Source organism: Panthera tigris, chromosome B3, assembly GCF_018350195.1.
Source record: "Panthera tigris isolate Pti1 chromosome B3, P.tigris_Pti1_mat1.1, whole genome shotgun sequence".
Classification (NCBI taxonomy): domain Eukaryota; kingdom Metazoa; phylum Chordata; class Mammalia; order Carnivora; family Felidae; genus Panthera; species Panthera tigris.
In genome coordinates, this window is record NC_056665.1 from 47,213,816 (window position 1) to 47,232,866 (window position 19,051).

The 19,051-nt window shown below is 34.9% G+C and overlaps 1 protein-coding gene across 11 annotated transcripts in view; it reads right to left on the reverse strand.

The window, feature by feature from the left end:
• TCF12 (transcription factor 12) overlaps window positions 1–19,051 on the reverse strand; it is a 375,236-nt gene that overhangs the window by 20,276 nt on the left and 335,909 nt on the right. For 7 of the 11 annotated variants that reach the window (XM_042988780.1, XM_042988778.1, XM_042988786.1 and 4 more), the window contains 4 exons: window positions 18,191–18,269; window positions 11,045–11,118; window positions 9,964–10,035; window positions 9,004–9,210 (listed from right to left, as the gene is read on the reverse strand). In XM_042988780.1, coding sequence (XP_042844714.1) covers window positions 9,004–9,210; window positions 9,964–10,035; window positions 11,045–11,118; window positions 18,191–18,269 — 432 coding nt within the window. The remainder of the gene's footprint in view (window positions 1–9,003; window positions 9,211–9,963; window positions 10,036–11,044; window positions 11,119–18,190; window positions 18,270–19,051) is intronic. The other 4 variants (XM_042988782.1, XM_042988781.1, XM_042988789.1 and 1 more) reach the window with 1 other exon arrangement.

Below are 19,051 nucleotides of genomic sequence, written 5' to 3' on the forward strand. Positions count from 1 at the left end.
TTAGGCAATACAGGCCATTTGATACTGGACCTGATTATAACATGTCAGGTCTTCTACCACACTTTGTATTTTAAGTTTACTTATTTTATTTGAGAGAGAAAGTGTGAGTGATGGAGGAGCAGAGAGACAGGGAGAGAGAGAGAGAGAGAGAGAGAGAGAGAGAGAGAGAGAGAGAGAGAGAATCCCAAGCAGACTCCGCAAATCAGTGAGGAGCCTGATATGGGACTTGAACCCACGAACTGTGAGATCATGACCTGAGCTGAAGTCAGATTCTTAACCAACGGAGTAACCCAGGCACCCTTTCTACTGCACTTTTAAAGAAATGTCTGTTTTCTACCCTTATTCTTAGATGTAGTTAAAAAAAAACAAAACAAAACACCCCACCTAGTGTATTCCCTATCTACTTCTAAATTTATTTGAGGATTAGTCATTGCTGAAGATTAGTTGGCTTTCTTTGCTTGCTATGAACTACTCAATGACCTAAGGAGAAGGTCAGTTCAAAAATCCTATTTATAAAAATAAATATAGTATAAATACAATATACAGCTATATAGCTGCAAATTCTTTGAGACTCTAAAAGCCTAGGCCTATTCTATAGATAGATATTACCATGACAATTTTGACTGGCTGAAGAAATCCCACAGGATACAGTAAAAGCTAAGAATTCTGTTTGTATTTATAATGTGAACTAAAACTTCCTGTGATCCTTGGTAATATGTGCTGAATTTTGTTCTTACCTAGTATTTTGAGCTATCATACCAAGTAATTTAAAAGAAAATAGACTGTTAGTTAATATCCAAAATCTATAAAGAACTTCTCAAATTCAACACCAAAAAACCAAACAACCCAGGTAAGAAATGGGCAGAAGACATGAATAGACACTTTTCTAAAGAAAACATCCAGATAGCTAACAGATACATGAGAAGATGCTCAATATCACTCATTATTAGCAAAATACAAATCAAAACCTGATGAGATACCACCTCACACCTGTCAGAATGGCTAAAATTAACAACACAAGAAACAACAGGTGCTGGCAAGGATGCGGAGAAACAGGAACACTCTGGAACTGTTGGTGGGAATGCAAACTGGTACAGCCATTCTGTAGAACTGTATGAAAGTTCCTCAAGAAAATAAAAATAGAACTACCTTACAGACCAGCAATTGTATTATTAGGTATTTACCCAAAGGATGCAAAAATACAGAATCGAAGGGGTACATGCACCCTGATGTTTATAGTTTATAGCTGCCAAACTATGGAGAGTGCCCAGATGTCCATCAACTGATGAATGGATAAAGAAGATGTGGTATATACACACAGTGGAATATTACTCAGCCATCAAAAAGAATGACATCTTGCCATTTGCGACAAAGTGGATGGAGTTAAAATGTATTAAGCTAAGTGAAATAAGTCAATCAGAGAAAGACAAATAACATATAATTTCACTCATCTGTGGAATTTAAGAAACAAAACAGATGAATATATGGGGAGGTGGGGGGCGGGAAGAGAAGAGAGGGAAATAAACCACAAAAGACTTAATAACAGCAAACAAACTGAGGATTGATGAAGAGGGAGGTGGGTGGGAGATGGGCTAGATGGTTACTAAGGAGGGCATTTGTAGTGATGAGCACTGGGTGTTGTATGTAAGTGATGAATCACTGAATTCTATTCCTGAAACCAATATTGCACTGTATGTTAACTAAAATTTAAATTAAAAATAGTCTTTTAAAACTTAAACTTTCAAAAATATGTATATTTACTCTATATTGTATGTGCACAACTCATTTTATAGCTCTGTAAGCCAATAGCACTGAACAGCCACAAACTGAACTTTCTTTTTTTAAATGTTTATTTATTTTGAGAAAGAGAGACAGCAAGAGTGAGTGACCAAAAGTGAGCAGAGTAGGGGCAGAGAGAGGAGAGAAAGAATCCTAAGCAGACTCCACACTCAGTGTGAAGCCTAATGCAAGGCTTGATCTCACGACCGTCAGATCATGACCACAGCTGATACCAAGAGTTGGACGCTTAACTGACTGAGCCAGCTAGGTGCCCCACAAACTGAATTTTCACTGGAGTGATAAGTGATGATGCATCTTCTGAATTCTTATTTCTTTTTATTACATTAGTAAAAGTTAATTCTCTGATTTTCTGAATCTCAACTAATAAAAATGTTCTATCATTTCCTCTCTGATGAAAGGCTTGGCAGACAAAAGATCATTATCTAAGTAAATTCTAGGTATTTGTGCTTTACCTGAAGGAAAATCAGTTGGTTGCTCAATTTGTTTTGGGATATAAATGACAGCAAATATTTTCGTCTCTCTGGAATGCTATAAACTAAGTACCTTTTTTACACCAATTTTCACTAATGGCTTCCAAAAGAAAAAAAAAATTAATGTTTAGAAAATGGCCTCAGATTAGCAAAAAAACCTCAAGTCTGGAGTTTTTCACGTTAATGAAGTCAGCAGGAACTTACTTACTTACTTACTTACTTACTTACTTATTTATTTATTTATTTATTTATTTAGTAACTTGATTCCCCTTGCAAATGGCCCTCATATATTTTCTGGAGAATTTGACTTTCACAGTTCTTAAAGTTCTATTTAACCCTTGCTCACACACTGGCTCCCATGTCTTCCCTTTAATCTGCAGCTACCCATTCAAATGGCTCTGTCCACAGACACAACAGGTGTATAAACAGTTCTTTGTCTGAGCTCAGAGACTGGGCCAGCCAGATAGGACCCTATGTTTAATTGTTCCTCTCGTTAGCATACAGCTGACAGGCTGCTGCTACTAGGGGAGTAGCAGGGGAAGGCAAACCCCTAGGCCTGCCATGCTCTAAATTTCAATCATTATGAAGAGCTCTATTTCAGAATAAAAGGCCCAACTCATTAAATGACATCATCCTGCATTCTGAATCTTCACAATCTGTGTATGGCCTTACTTTTGTGGGAACACCCAACAAGGGACCTGTTTTCATTTAATTTGGCCAAAAGCTTTAAGCACCCACAATGGAAAAATGCTAAATCTAATTAGTTGATGAATAAGAGGTCTTGTGAATTAAGGAGCAGATTGAAAAGTACTCAGTATGAATTCCTCTCTGCTTCTGAATTCTATTCTAACAATTTGTTCCATTTATACTATTCACTGAATACTAATGATTTAGATTAATCAGTATTAATCTATGGACTGATTAAAGGATCTTTATGTTCTGTATGTATTTTGTTTTACCTGAAGAGGGGTTTTAAGCTAGAAACTTGGTAGAATTTAATTTGTTATGGCTCCTTTTTAATGATATTTCCATAAATATATATAACCTGTATGGTTTTTAAACTTTTATCAAATCTCTTCAAAAGCACTATAATGTAGTTTTAATAAAAAAAAATTAAATTGCCCATTCAGGACAAAAATGGTTAGAAAAATAAAATACAGTTAAAAATAAACTCTTTCAATTCAGTTGAAACATAGGTACACAATTTCTACGGTATATAAACCTATACTAATAAAATTAAATACTGTCTAAATGTAAGGTTAAAAGGATTCCAAATCTGATATGTGACAATTTTGAATACTACTTTATTTGCTTATTAGGCCTTTAATAACTTAATCTTACATCTCTCAACTAAGAAAAATATAGTTTCTCTAACTGATTTAGGATTTAGAACAGACATAATTAATATTTTTAAATTATATAAAAAACTTTAAATCCTACAATTTAACATTATTCTGCTATTATACAAGAACACCACAAATCTCCAACCACAGCTTAAACTACAAAAACCCCAAGCAATTAAAAAAAAAAACAAAACAACTAAGGGAAATGGTTGGATTACTTTTCCTCAGTACTTAAAGCAATAAAAAAAAAAAACCTCATGGATAAAATTTTATATCATAAATAAGGAACTTTTCAAGATTTCATCAAGCTTCCATTAATATAAAAGCTTCTAATGTAACTTAGCTTGAAGCTGAAATCACTGTTGGAGGAATAACTGAGTACCTTCTGTTAAGGATAAAAGTATCATGGAATTATCTCACTGGGCCTCAGTAGTCTAGATATTACAGCCATAAATAGGTGTGATGTACAATAACTTTATACTGTTGAGACCTTTTTGTAATGCCCAAATGAAATTAACAATTCTAGTCCTTTTCAGTTTTCCACTTAATACCAGTATATTTTCCTATCAGTTTATTCCAAAAGTTTGTGCTTAAACTAAATACATGGGAGCAAAACTAAAGTCCAATGCTGACATTTTAATAGTTCTAAAAATCCTGATTTTGTGCTTTAAAATTTAAACAATATATCAATCGCATCCTAATAAGAGTGTATGACAAAAAGTCTTAAGTTTTCTATCTGGATTCCATAAACATGGAGAAATCATCAAAATATTGAAAGGGAGTATGAAATTAAGTGAAAATGTTAACCCCATTCAAAAATAAGAGCAGGAGCGCCTGGGAGGCTAAGTTGGTTAAGCGTCAGACTCTTGATTTCAGCTCGGGTCATGATTTCAGGGCTGTGAGATTGAGCCCTGGGTCAACTCCCTGCTAGGTGTGGAGCCTCCTTAAGATTCTCTTTCTCCCTCTCCTTTTCCCCTCCCCGGCTCATGCTCACTTATGTGTATTCTCTCTGTCAAAACAAAATAAAAACAAACAAAAACAAAAATAAGCAAATATAAAAAAACCATGTGGCTATAATTACTTATAAAAAAGTAAGAATTATTCACTTCTTAGTTTCTTTTTCTGGCATAGTAATCTTTCAAGAAATTAAATTTTTCTGTGTATTAGACAGCTAAAATCATGTTAAATGTCTTCTGTGGTTGAAACCTCATTTAATTCTAAGGTTTTATTTTTCAGTAATCTCTATACCCAATGTGGGGCTTGAACTTACAACCCTGAGATCAAGAGCTGCATGCTCTACTGACTGAGCCCGCCAGGTACCCCCTAAACGTCATTTAATTCTATTCTTTGGTGCTGGTCAAATCTGCTTGGTTAAAAGTAACAAAAATCAGGGTGCCTGGGTGGCTCAGTCGGTTAAGTGTCCGACTCTTTGGTCAGCTCAGGTCATGTTCTCATGGACTCTGAGATAGAGCCCTGTGTCCCTGCTTGGGAATGTCTCTCTCTCCCTCTCTCAAAATAAACAAAAATAATAATAAAAAACAGTGACAGTCAAAATTAAGTCTTTTGATATTGGCTCCTATTGACATATGTTTTTGGCATTTGGTAGTCTTACGTCCTTGGTGTGAAATATAAAAATCCTTTTCTGGAGTAACTAAAAAATACCAGAGAATTATTTCATCTATAAGAAGATGGTTGTCCCACAAATCAACAGTATCAGCTACAGATGACTTTTAATGACATAATTTTCTTATAACTGAAAACATTCACATTGTAAAGGAAGTTTATCAGCAACAAAATTATTTCCCTGACCAAGAGACACTATCTTGATTAACCTGTCTATGTAGGTTTTACACCACAAATAATCTTGATAGCACTGCAGGCTGAGAGCTGGGCTGTCTGTATCACTTCTATATTGATATCAACTTTTATTCTTCCACTCTAAGTGTATTCTGGCTTACCTCAAATATTTCAGCTACTTCAACAGCACTCCCAAACTAATCATTAAAAAAATAGGAAACATCTATAGGCTCCAGGAAAAAGAAAAAAACTTGCCAACCCTTGTTACCTGCACTAGGAAGCTAATTTATGTTCCAATTCAAAAAACTGGCAAGGTACGGCCTGTCAGCTAAATCTGGTCCTGGTTTCTTAAATATTAAGGAGCTCTCTTTTTGTAAATGAAGTTTTATTGGAACGCAGCCACACCCATTTGTTTTCATAATGTCTATGGCTGCTTTCATGTTAGAATGTTAGAGTTAAGTAAATTTTACTATCTGGCCTTTTACAGAAAAAGTATGCTGATCCCTCTTCTAAATGGAGCAGAGAAAGCAGTATCATAATTAAAATCTGCAATTAGGGTGGTGGTCTGACTCTTGGTTTGGGCTCAGGTCATGATCTTGCAGTTGTGAGATAGAGCCCTGTGTCAGGCTCTGCACTGGGTGTGCAGCCTGCTTGGGATTCTCTCTCTCCCTCTCCCTCTGCCCCTTCCCTGCTTGTGTGTCTGCATGTGTGTGTACTCTCACCCTGTCTCAAAATAAATAAAAGAAGCTTAAAAAATAATATATATGTGTAAAAAAAAAAATATATATATATATATATAAAACCCCTGCAATTAGGATAGTGACCTACAGTACATGCCCATGAGAACAAAAGTCCATTACAACAAAAATTTTATTTGAACGTTCTGTGGAATTCCTGAATTGATATTTGTTTATTAAAATAATTCTACTCCCTGCAGAAAATAAATGGAATAATGAAAACTACATATTTTAGAGAGAAGTTGACCTCACAAATTCTACAAGGTGATATAAAATTGCCGATAAACTGGTGTTTCTGTGGTTACTTCATAATTTTGGCCAAGTAGCCTCCATTTGTGGAAGCCTATAGAACAAATACTAATTTATGTTAATGTAGAGGATAATACATAAACTACCACAAAGTTAAACAAGACAAAAAAGGAAAAGTGATTTTAGAATGTAAAATTGTGTTATTTCTTAGGATCAATTAGAATTCACAGGGGCAAGAGGGAATAATAAAAGCAGGAGATTAATTCTTGAAAATGGCTGGCAATAGTTAAAATAATATGTCTCCCCAAATCCCATACCATCCAATAATATGAAAAGAGTTGATTTCACATAGGTGGGTACTGGGCATGTAAGCAAGGTGCTCCTGCCACTCCTGATGTCTTCAGACATGGACAAGAGCCAGGATAAGAATATTCCTCAACTGTATGCCTAAGGCTTGGCTGGGAGAGTCACTGCTGACTGTGAACTTCATTTCATTCTACCCTTTGATGTTTTTGCTGAAGTTGAGAACTGAGGACTTATAGCTAAACTGTTCATTTCAGAAGGGTGGGAGATGAATAGTGACTCACCTGCCAGTCTCAGACTTTTTTGTCAGTTAATAACTTTATATTTTGAGGGTAAGCCTGTCAGAACATCTGTAGATCCACCTCCACTAGGTGACTGTCTGGACAGGGCAGACACAGCAGATGACATGGGGCAGCTGTTCACCAGCTATGGGTCCTCTAAGGCGCAGTAAGAACTGAAGAGAGGATGTGGGTAGTCACGCTGAGTGGCAGCATGGCCTTAGTTGCTGCAGTGCTGAGGCTGCTACTCAGACTAAGCCAGACTCACGTCACAGTGATAAGACTTTTTTCTAGACTAGTCTTTTTTTTTTTCTTTGTAAAGAATATCTCTGGCAACCTTTTTTTTTTTTTGATGCTGTGAAGTAGGCAGCATATTCCTAGAGGATATAATGGGAGCTACTTTTTAATTAAAAGCTTCAGGGCAATATCTAATTTAACAATTTTTCCCTCCACGAGTCCTTTTAAAATGCACTAGATTTCTACATGGCTTTTTAAGACTGGATTTTGAAAAATCTGTTTTCTAACTCATATCCAAAGTTGGTAAAAATAACTTCCCAAATACAGAAGTTCCATTTTTTACAAACCCTATATTTAATTGGTGGGAGCCAGAGATATACCAGAGATTTATCTATAGCAGATAAACTGGACTAGGGGCAGTGAGCTATTAATAGTGAAGAATTAAAAAATGATTATGAGGGAGGGATAACTATAAATGGTGCAAATGAGACAAACTTTGGATTCAAATATATTGATTTTTAAGTCATTCTTCTAAATAAGGATAAAGTTATTTCAACAAAAACAATAATTATTAATTTGACATTCTACATTTATGTGGGCAACAAATGCTACCCTATACACAATATTATTTTAATTATTATTACTAACAGGGCTAATACTCCCTTATGTGTCTATGATTTTTGTAATTTTCAATGTTTTCACATTTTATTAGCTTACCAACAGCATCAAAAACTACTTTAGAAGGAGCCTGAATTTCAAATTTTCTGACATTAAAAAAATAAACAACCACCACCCAAAACTGGTCGTTAAGATATATAAGCATCTAATGTCACCTATGTTGCTAAGAACATTGTACTCAGGAAACTAGAAAGCTGTGTTTGATGTTTACTTCAGCTGCTCCAAAACGAATATAAATGGTTGTCTGACATGTGAATGTGAAAATCTGGAACCAATCCTATTTTACAGAACACAAGCCTTCAGCATTTGGGGCACCTAATTATTTTGATGATAGGTGAATTTTACCCTTGATCACATGGCTTATAGCTAGAAAGTGGTTTCACAGGAGAATATTTCACAGCATGTAATAAATCCTAAAAACAATGCTATAAGCACTCAAACACATGGCATCAGTTAAATTGCAGGTTCAAAAAGAACTTCATTCCTTTAAAAGACAATTTGGATAAAAAATAATGTAAGACATTCAACACAGAATTTTTGATGTGCTGGAAAATTTTACTTTTTTCTCTCTAAAGTATTACTATGTTTTTAAAAATATGGATTGAATTATTTTATTCTCTTCAGGAATTAATTGAACATTGTTTCCTTTCATTGTCACTCAAATTACAGCTATTCTTAAAACTACCCCACTTTTTCTTTATTTGGGAATAAAGCTTCAATTTGGTCTGGTACAAATAATTTCACATTCCTTCTGGTTTTGAGGGCTGGTTCCAAATTATAATCAACAACTTTTCTAGACCAGAACCCTTGAAATTCAGTCTTGCTTTATAGTTTTTGCTCTTTCCTACATACTGTTTCAAGGCAAAAACTGGTCTGCCACACATCTGGGGAAAAAGAATCTAAGTTTAAGCTAAAATGATCTTGCAGAAAATTTTAGTTTTTGCACACAATCGTAGCAGGACTTTAAGGGCCAATGTGCAACGAATGACCCGGCCCAAGACAGAGTAAGTCTGTTTGAAAAAGAAGAATCCTCTCCTCCAAAGATTTCATGAAAAACATTTGGGACACTAGGCTCTAACCATTATTACAAAAAAGATGAGCATTATTTTACCATTGAAGCAGATCGACTGCTTGTAACAAGGCTTGATCCACCATAGTTTGAATTGAGGCTTCCAATTGGTGCATTATGGGATGGTCCCAATAAACTGTGTATATCATTGTGACCAGCAGGCAAACTGGTGGACGGTCCAACGGCATGGTTCCGCAGCACATGGATAGCATCATCCAGTCTGTCTAAACGATCCTCCATTCGAGATTGCTGTAGGGATTGAAAAAAGACATGGAGGTTACTGCTGGTATCTGTTAAATTCATTAAACTGCTATGTTTCCTACTATGGGATATAGAGAAGACAGCAAAGTAAAATGCACTATCAAGTAGCTTCAAAAGCAACTACCTACACTACAATCAAGAATCAAAGAAAAGATATTTGATGACTATGCAAAATTAACTAAGCTTCAGAAACAAATCACTGCTTTATAAAACCAATTTACCAGTCTACCATGAGGCTATTTCTTTTAGCTTCCTACAAAAGATGAAGGCTACTCTACTGTGTCTGATAATTATAGCTGATAAAAAAGAGAACCTGGACTTTAATACTGATCTTTGAAATGAGGGCAATTTCGGGAAAGGACCTCAAATCCATCAAGTTTAAGTTGTAATTTTGTTTTAAGTGAATAAAGCATACCTATCTGAAATGGTGAACACATCCAAATATGCTCTTTCACAAAACTGAGGAAATGAGATTGTCTGTGGATACACACATGCCCCATACACAAACATATTAGAATTTAAAAAATCAAAAGCACATGCCAGTAGAGCTCTTTTAAAAAGAATCATTCTCAACAACATGAAAAACAAAAGTCTATTCTTACATACTGTACAAAAACAAAACTGGTCATTGTTTGATTTTAAAAGACTTTGGAGTCTGTACAGGCTTGAAGATTTTAAATGGATAATAGGAAGTATAATTAACTGAAACACAAAAAAGGCACCATCTAAAAGAAATAGTACCTCACAGACATCCTTTAAGAAGGACATTGCATCTTGCAAATGCTCGTGAAGTTGCTGCTCAACTCGATTTTTCTGGCAAAGTCAAGACAGAACAGGAGGCAAAGCACAGGTTAAGATTAACTCCAAAAGAGATGAGGAAATAGCTGATGTCGCATGTCAGCATAACATGTTAGTAAAGTTAACGCAGAGACCTGCGAGATCTACTTGTATTAAGGTATGAGAAGGCTGGGATTTAACAGCGAAGTTATAAGGTTAGCATCTAAATAGCACACATTGTTTATATCTGCTTGCAAAATATGAGAGAAGAAGACTTTCCCTTCAACTGTTCTGTTAGTCACAGAAAAAGAACTCTTCTATTTGCAACATGAAATTACTAAGTGACAGCATGACTTAGCATTCCATCAAGTTATTCTATTTTGTTTGTATAATACTATGTAATTCTGTGGTAGGTATTGAAAAGCAACAGTAGCTAACATTCTACCACAAATTCTTCGCATTCAATACCTAGACAGGCTCTTTTATTCTACCTCCTTATTTGTTTATTAAATAACATTTTTGCTTATACAATTAACACAATATATTTTTAAAAATGAAAACATGGGAAATAACACTTTTCATGACAAAAATAATTGATGCTACATTTAAAAATTTTAGTCAAAATATTATTAACTGTATACAGAACAGTCACATGAGAAAGAATAAAATGTGACCATGTTGCATTGCTTGGCTAGTTTTCTTGCTTTTATTTGATCTCTTTACTTTTTTGTTTGTTCCTTATTCTATATAAACATAAAAGTATAGAAAAGTTAAACTCTAGATTTATCAAAAAAGCAAAAATCCCATAACACTATTTTACTACCAGCTGTCCTGAGATCAGAAAGAAGCCTGATGTCCCAAAGAACAGATGGCAGAAGGCACACCCAATGTGTCTTATATTGTTAAACTAAATCAGGCCATTTGTTAGCAAAGAATTCGTGTGTAATGCTATCCTACTGTTTTTTCATTGTTACTCAGGATTTACTAAAAATGCACTCTGCACTATCAGATAAAAGTGACCCGTATATTTCTAAGAGGCTCTTACCAGGGAGTGGAGTGAGTTTTCATAGCTGGGGGATGAAGGAGCTTGCCCTCCAGGTCTGGGCCACTGACTGGTACCTGTTAAAATGAAATACAAAAGCATACACACACACCTTGGTTAACTCACTGATCTTGACAATGTTCTGAAAGAAAGGGTAAAGCCATTCTATAGCTGTACATAAACTTATGCAAACATTTTTGTTTAGCCTTCAGCGTAGTATTGGCTACTTACAAGCCCAACACATTAAAAAAAATCTTTTTCAGGGCACTTGGCTGGCTCAGTCAGTGGAACATGTGACTCTTGATCCCAGGGTTGTGAGTCTGAGCCCCATGTTGGGTGTAGAGATTACTTAAAAGTCTTAAAGTCTTTTTCATTACTAATACAACTGTGTAGGGACTTGAGAATAAAAGAAAAAAACTGCACAGTACTTTACGAAGTAACTACTTTGCAAAAATTTGTATTAGTTATTATTAACTACTTGTTATTTTGCAACAACAAAAAAAGCCAGAAACAGGCCCATAAATACAGAGAACTGGTAGTTGCCAGAGGGGCAGGAAGGAGGAGAGGAGATACAAGCTTCCAGTTACAGAATGAGTAAGTCATGGGGATGAAAGGCACAGTATAGGGTATATAATCAATGATACTGTAATAGTGCAGTATAGTGACAGATGGTAGCTACACTTGTGGTGAGCTTAGCACAATGCATAGAGCTGTCAAATCACTATGCTGTACACCTGAAATGAATGTAACATCCTGTGTTCATTATACTTCAAAAAACAAAAACTACTTTTATGTTTGAATGTTCTTCAGATTTTGTCCACAAGCAGATTATCTTGAGAAAATGTACTTAAAACATACGTAATTTAAAATTCTGTTCCTTCTCCATGACTTTCCATAGCTTTTGTTATTAAATGACTACGTTAATATTCACTTGATTTTCTAGATCATAATTTATTTAATCACCATTATTACCTCACTGTTGGAGGTTTCTTTCAGTTGGCTATTACGAATAGTACCTAAATATTACTATATTGTGAATGGTAAACATTGTTATTTTCTTTTTTGGGAACATGTCTTGAGGATAAATAGCATTTCTGAATTAAAAGGTATAAATATATTTATGATACTCAATTCATAAAGCCAAATTACTTTCTAAAGTGTCCTATTAACTTCTGCCATTAAGTTACGCACAAATGCACCAATTTCAAATGACTGCAAATGCATTTAGGATTATCTGTTAAACATTTTCCCAACATAATTTACACAAAAACACATTATTTAATTTGGAAAATATCACCATGAAAATTTTTAATGTCATTTATTCTTCAACTTTAGAAAAGTAGCACTAACACACAGCAAAAAAACATACAAGTTCAGAGTAGAAAAAAATAAAAAGGAAGAAAATGATAAAAAAAAGACAAAAGGATTAATTCATTCATGTGTTTAAGACAATACAGCCTGTGCAGTTGGAAATAATTTATTTACAGAAAATAATTAAAACCATTAGTTATTAATATTAGTTATTAATAAATGCTTCAGTGACAACCTGAGTTATAGGAGAAATATGAAGTTGGAGAACTTGCAGGTTTACTTAATTTGTCTGATTTACTGCTAAATGAAGTTTTAACCTATGTTCTTTGTACCAAGCATGTTGTTGCAGATTACTTGCCAAATTTAGGCAACAATGAAAATGTATGGTAAATCTTAACTATTATAGTTCACTTCAGTAGAATAACTTAGTAATTGTATTCCCATCAATCAAATATATTTTATAAGTTGAAAAGTTGGATAAAGTTTTAACCTGATTAAATTTCACAATTATATGCATACTGTTGTGATTACATAGGAAAATTTTAAATAGTAAAACTGTGAGAAAAAAATATATATTATGTACTTCATCAGCAAACAATTTTTTTTTTACTTGTAGGCAAATTACAAATTATTCTGAGAACCATTAAAGGTTTCCTGCTGGACATACAAACACAGTCATAATTCAACTACATGAATTATGGACAATCTAAAATTGAGCATTGAAACAGAAGCTTGCGAACTTAAAATTAACAAGTAGAATTTAGTAACCAGAGAAACCCAGTAACTGACTATATGAAGAACTCATATAAATAACCAGCCAACACCTTTCCACTGATTTCAGTACATTAGTGCTTTCCAAGCACTGATGCAGAATTATGAATTTTATGTGGATAAAAGGTTATTCCTAATCCATTTTGAAAAAGACCCTAAATTACTTTTAATGTAATTTCTTTTAATGTTTACAATATTTTATTTTCCAACATTTTCCTCCAACCTTCCCATTCCTCTTTGGGTGATCAGCCTGTAACAGGACTCTAATCATCAAATTATTTAATCTACATCAGATATTAATACAAGTTTTATGTTTAAACACCTCAGAATTGTTAACATGTATCTGCTTGGCAAAACATGCGATTTTTGTGGTTCTCCAACTAGTTTAGGGTTGAGGAATGAGATATGTGCACTGAGTTACTCAGGTAAGAAATCACCTATATTCATTATTTTATTGATAGTGATATGAAGAAACCATGCTAAGGTCTATATCCAAAATGTAATCCATTAAACTGGAAAAATACACATATACTCAAACCGGTTTTGTTTTTATTATAGACTGGGCTGCCCCAGTGTGACATACTTGGTTAAAACAGAATACTAATGTGTTTAAATCAGGGATATCTGTTTGAACTTTATAGACATGCCAAGTTATATCTCATGGACAGAGCTCCTTGAACCCCAGTTAGTAGTTTAAAACATTATGCTATTAGTCATAAAGAAGATGACTGGATAGTTAGATAGAGTTATTAGTTCAGTAGAAATCAATCCTATTGCTGATGTTGGCATCTCTATCTCTAGCTTGTAACATTACACAAATATTGTAGAGAATAGAGAACAGGGTATTTCCCACCTTCCTTCCCTGTCACCTCGTATTTGGTGTAGACCTATCAAGAGGCTTGGGGCTTATTCTTCCTTCTATTAATAAGCATAAGGTTTCAACTGTTTATGCAGTTACCAATTTCTGTAATTGCCTGGGCTTTTTAGTGATCACCCTAAAAACCTAGTTCTTATTCAAGAAGGATTGTAATAAACCTACCAGCTATTAAAATATAATTATAATGACTGTTTCTAGAAAACAAGCTAGCTAGGTAATTAGGAGAAGTGAGTTTTTGGCTAGAAAATGTGGAAAGGCTTTCTTTGATCACTAAATCCAAAATTCACCCAGTGTTTCTGATCTGCTCACTAAGTGGAACTTAGAATTAACTGGTTAATTAATTTAGAGACTAGATACCAACATTTTATACGGCTGAAAGAAATTCTTAGGACCACTTATCATGCATTTTCTTATTTTGTTAGTTGTTTCCCTTTGTAATCTCACCTTAAACTGAAACTTTCATGAGATCCCTCATACTTGGAAAAGGCTGGATAATCAATGTAGTACTCAGTGCTTTGCTTTCCACAATCTGGCTCCAGCCAACCTTTCCATTTTAGTGCTTCACACTTCCATACGTGAAGAGTTCATAATCAGTCATCCCCATGACTCTGGATGAAGAAGTCATGTGCTTTTTTTTTGCATCTGGATCTTTGTTATACTCTTCCCTTTAGACCCAGGAAAACTCTTTCTCCTCCTCTTAAAGTCCTGCTCTCTTCATGAAGTTTATCGTGACCGTTCTACAGCTTAGAGTGAATTCTGATGGTTGTATTTTCATGTATTTATCTTTTTTAAAAAAATGTTTATTTGTTTATTGAGAGAGAGAAAGAGAGAGGAAGAGGGGGAGGGGGAGAGAGAGAAGGAAGAAGGGAAAGAGAGGGAGAGAGAGACAGGCAGAGAGTGAATCCCAAGCAGGCTTCGTGCTGCCAGCCCAGAGCCCAACACAGGGCTTGATCTCACAATTGTGAGATCATGACCTGAGCTGATATCAAGAGTCAGATGCTTAACCAACTGAACCACCCAGGCACCCCATGTGTTTACCTTTTATTTTCTCAGCTAAACTGAAAACCTGCTGAAGTCAGATGATTATCAAACACCAGGCACACTGACAGATGATTAAAGTAAATAAATATCTGATTAGGCAAAACTAAGGAATCCTTTCTTCCTTCTCTTCCTCCATTTCTATTGTAAATGTTTTGAAGATTGCTACTGAGAACTGAAATTATTAAACCCTTATTTATTTATATTCCAGAAGGAGGTAAAGAAAGGAAAAACATGGTTTTGTCTGTCTGCTCTCCAAGTTCCCCCAGTAAACACATTCTCTTAAATACTTGTGTCCTTTGCTAAATGACAACTGTGATAGACATAGCCATTCTTCTCTTCTACCTTGCTGCCAGAGCCCTGATTTTGTTCAAAAGGGGGTGGGCTATCTATCATTTCCTGGCATGAACCAGAAAAGAGTAACTTTAGAGTTCTCAGGGTAAATCCTGATGTCTAAGATACACATGGTGGTCCCATTTCTGTTATGACCAGTGTGTTAGTGCCCAGTGCTGGCTGAAGACTCATGAGGGCCAATCTGTTGAAGAGGCTTCTGAAAAAGATTCTTAAAATACAAAGAAAAGATGGTCTCTTTTCTTCTAGTGAACACTGTTATGTCCACATATGGTACCTTGAACTGCTGAACTTGCCAACAGCCTGAGGAAGAACTGCAAAAGTAGTAGAGCAGGAGCTTGGCCATACTGGGGCCAAGAAATTTGCCCTGCTATGGGCTTCCTGTCCTGAAGATAAGCATCCCCTTATTATTTAAGCCAGCCAAGACAAGAGTTTCTCTTCCTTTCAGCCTAAAGCATCCCAACTGATATAATAGCACCACCTCAGAAGTTCCTCACAAGCATGCTCTAGGTAGAAATATACGTTCTTGGCCTGAAAAAGTTCCTAAGGAAAATGAGTGGAATTTAAACAAGAATGATGATTACCTTAGAAGCTGCCTATGTGGCTCTTCACCTGTGTATCCATCCTCACAAGGCCTATGCCAGTCTGACTGATGCTCAGGTATACAGAACAGGACAAGTGTAGAGAGCACACAGTGGGTGAATTTTTTACTCTAGTTAACAGGCCACTGCCATTCAAGGTACAAAATAAATTCCACATATTGTGTAGAAGCTCTAGTTTGCTCCCTCTTTTTCATTTTTCCTTCAACTATGAATAATTTATCACGTTGTGCTTTCCTTTTTCCTTCTCTCTTTATATTTCTGCCAATTTGGAGTGTGTGTGTTATGTGTGTGGTGACAGGAAGGAGATACTAGATACAGGAGATGGGAGAGAAATGCACTTGCATAAAATCAGTCTTTGATGTGCTGTTTCAGTAGGAATATAATAAGCATTAAATGAAAGAAAATATTTTTCTTCGATTATGACTGCTGAATTGAAAAAGAAGCCTATTAATATCTTCATTACATACTTCAGTAGATCATATATTTTCATTAATCAGCTGAATTAAAGGGGAAAAAAGGATATCACCCAATAAACACCAAATAAAGATGGAGAAGGAAATGTAAGGTTTTACTCTGGACCATTTTTTTTTTGAAAGATGTCAAAGTCTCTGATTTTCCATTTTAGTGATGCCCCCTCATAAATACTGAACTCCTCTGCTGCCTGACTTCCCACCCAGTATTAATAAAAAAAAAAACAAAGGGCATGTTTATAGCCCTTCCCTATAGAGGAAGAGAGGAGGTGGGAACATATAGTAAGGACCAATATTCTCATCTCTGATGAGAAAGGAAAACAGGCTGTGGCAAAAATGACACTGATAATTTGAGTAAAACTGTGCCAGGAGGGTGAGTAGGGTTAAAGTTACATCATTCTTCCTGTAATTTCAGCTCTCCGTTAAATAACAACTCTAAGTCAATGGGTCTTTCATAGTCCTGTCTATGTAGGGAACAGCTGTTCAACTTTTACTAGACAGCTGAAGCCATGGTGTCTGAGAAAGTGGCAGAACCCACTAAGAGCTGAAAGCAGCTGCCAGCAGTTCATCATCTCCACACTGGAATGCTTCTTAGCAGAGTCACAAAGCTAATACACAAAGCACAGGTGATAGCCAGGGCCCTGATATACCAGAGCCCAGATTTTTCAGAAACCCCACGCAATGCAAAGAAGTTTAACAACAACAACAACAACAACAACAACAACAACAACAACAACGCTACATGGGCTTAATTAATGACTTGATCAGAAAAAGAGAATCATTTCTGAGGTAGACTGCTGCAAGAATATGGCAATTTTTACCCAAAGGCCTAATGCCTTTTCCTCAGAATACATGTCTTCTTCAGCATGTTTTTTTCCTTCAAATGTTGCTCATAAAAACATCATACAAGTTTTAAAATTATAGCTTAATATATATTAAGCATTTTCCTATAATTTTATTTATTTCTAAGATTTAAGAATTCCTATTTATAATAGTAACAATTATATCTCAACAAATTTATACTGTAGGATAGAATCTGGAATCTGTCACAGCAAATATGGAAAAAAAAAAAACAGGAAAGAGTAAAGCAAATCTGAACCACTTATTTTTAACTCCACTAACAACAGTATTTATCCACATTCACAGACTTCTTTTCCTTAGCAAAAAAACTACATTATTCCCAAGAATTACATATATATATGTTTATATATATATATATACATATGTTTATATATATAAACACATATATATAAAATAACTTAATAACTTAGTGAACCTAAAAATAAAGAGAAGCTATCTAGCAGAAAGTTATTAATCTCTGAGTCCTACAAGTGGTACATGGAAAATGCAGAGAATAAGGAAGAAAGAAGTTACATGTACTTCTAAATAGATTATTTTGTATACTTTCTATGCCACCTTACCCAAAATTTTGATTTACCACCTCTATATTTTGCTTTCATCCCAAATGTCTAGCCTTATTTTTATCCTGTTAAAACAACTGTTCTTAGAAATTATACCAAATTAAGAATCAGAAAAGAGTAATTCACAGTTAGCAAATATTTCATTATTCTCCAAAATGAACTCAAGAAGGCTGTTTACATGTTTTCTCAAAATTCAGATAATTTTATCATGAACTTTTACTGTATTTTATTGGAAAATAAACAAAGTTCAAATATTTCAAAGTAGCTCCATGCATGTTTTTAAGTCGATAGATAAAAGAGCAGCCTACCTGTGAGAGGTGAGGGTGATCCCACTGGTGTTGATGGGTTTGATGGAAAACTACTGCTGGTATGGTCAGGAGAATAAATCTAACCAGAAAACAAAATATGCATGTATCAATATGTGACAACAAAAATATAAATCCATTTGCATGGAGTTATTTTTATAATCTAAGTTGCCACCCATAAAACTCAGAATGAAAAATTTATTTCTTCAATTTAGGACTATTTCATTACATAAAGGCTGTTTACAGTTTTAAAACTAGGATTAAAAAGTCTTATATATTCTGGGGGTGCCTGGCTGACTCAATCAGTAGAGCATGTGACTCTTGATCTTGGGGTCATGAGTTTGAGCTCCATGTTGGACACAGAGAATCCTTAAAAAAAGGATCATATATACTCTAATAAGAGAGGAATAAATAAATCATATCCATTTATTATCAATAGTTGAAAATTATTTGTTTCTGTTAGAACAAAAAAGAGAAGTGACTTTAAAGTTAAGTCTAATAACCTTTCTAGAATATATCATCTAAATAAGTGATATCCATTAAAAATAATTATCTCAGGAAACTGTTACCTTTTGAAGACAACAGTCTTTAAAAACAGTTTTAAAGGCCAAAGAAAATATTTTTAAAAATAGTTACCCTTTATTTCTCATTTAAAAAGCTCTCAGTTTGGGGCCCCTGGGTGGCTCAATCGGTTAACCATCCGACTTTGACTCAGGTCATGATCTCACAGTTTTTGAGTTTGAGTCCTGCATCAGGCTCTGTGCTGACAGCTCAGAAACTGGAGCCTGTTTCGGATTCTATGTCTCCCTCCCTCTCTCTCTGCCCCTTCCCTTCTCACGCTGTGTCTGTCTCTCTCAAAAATAA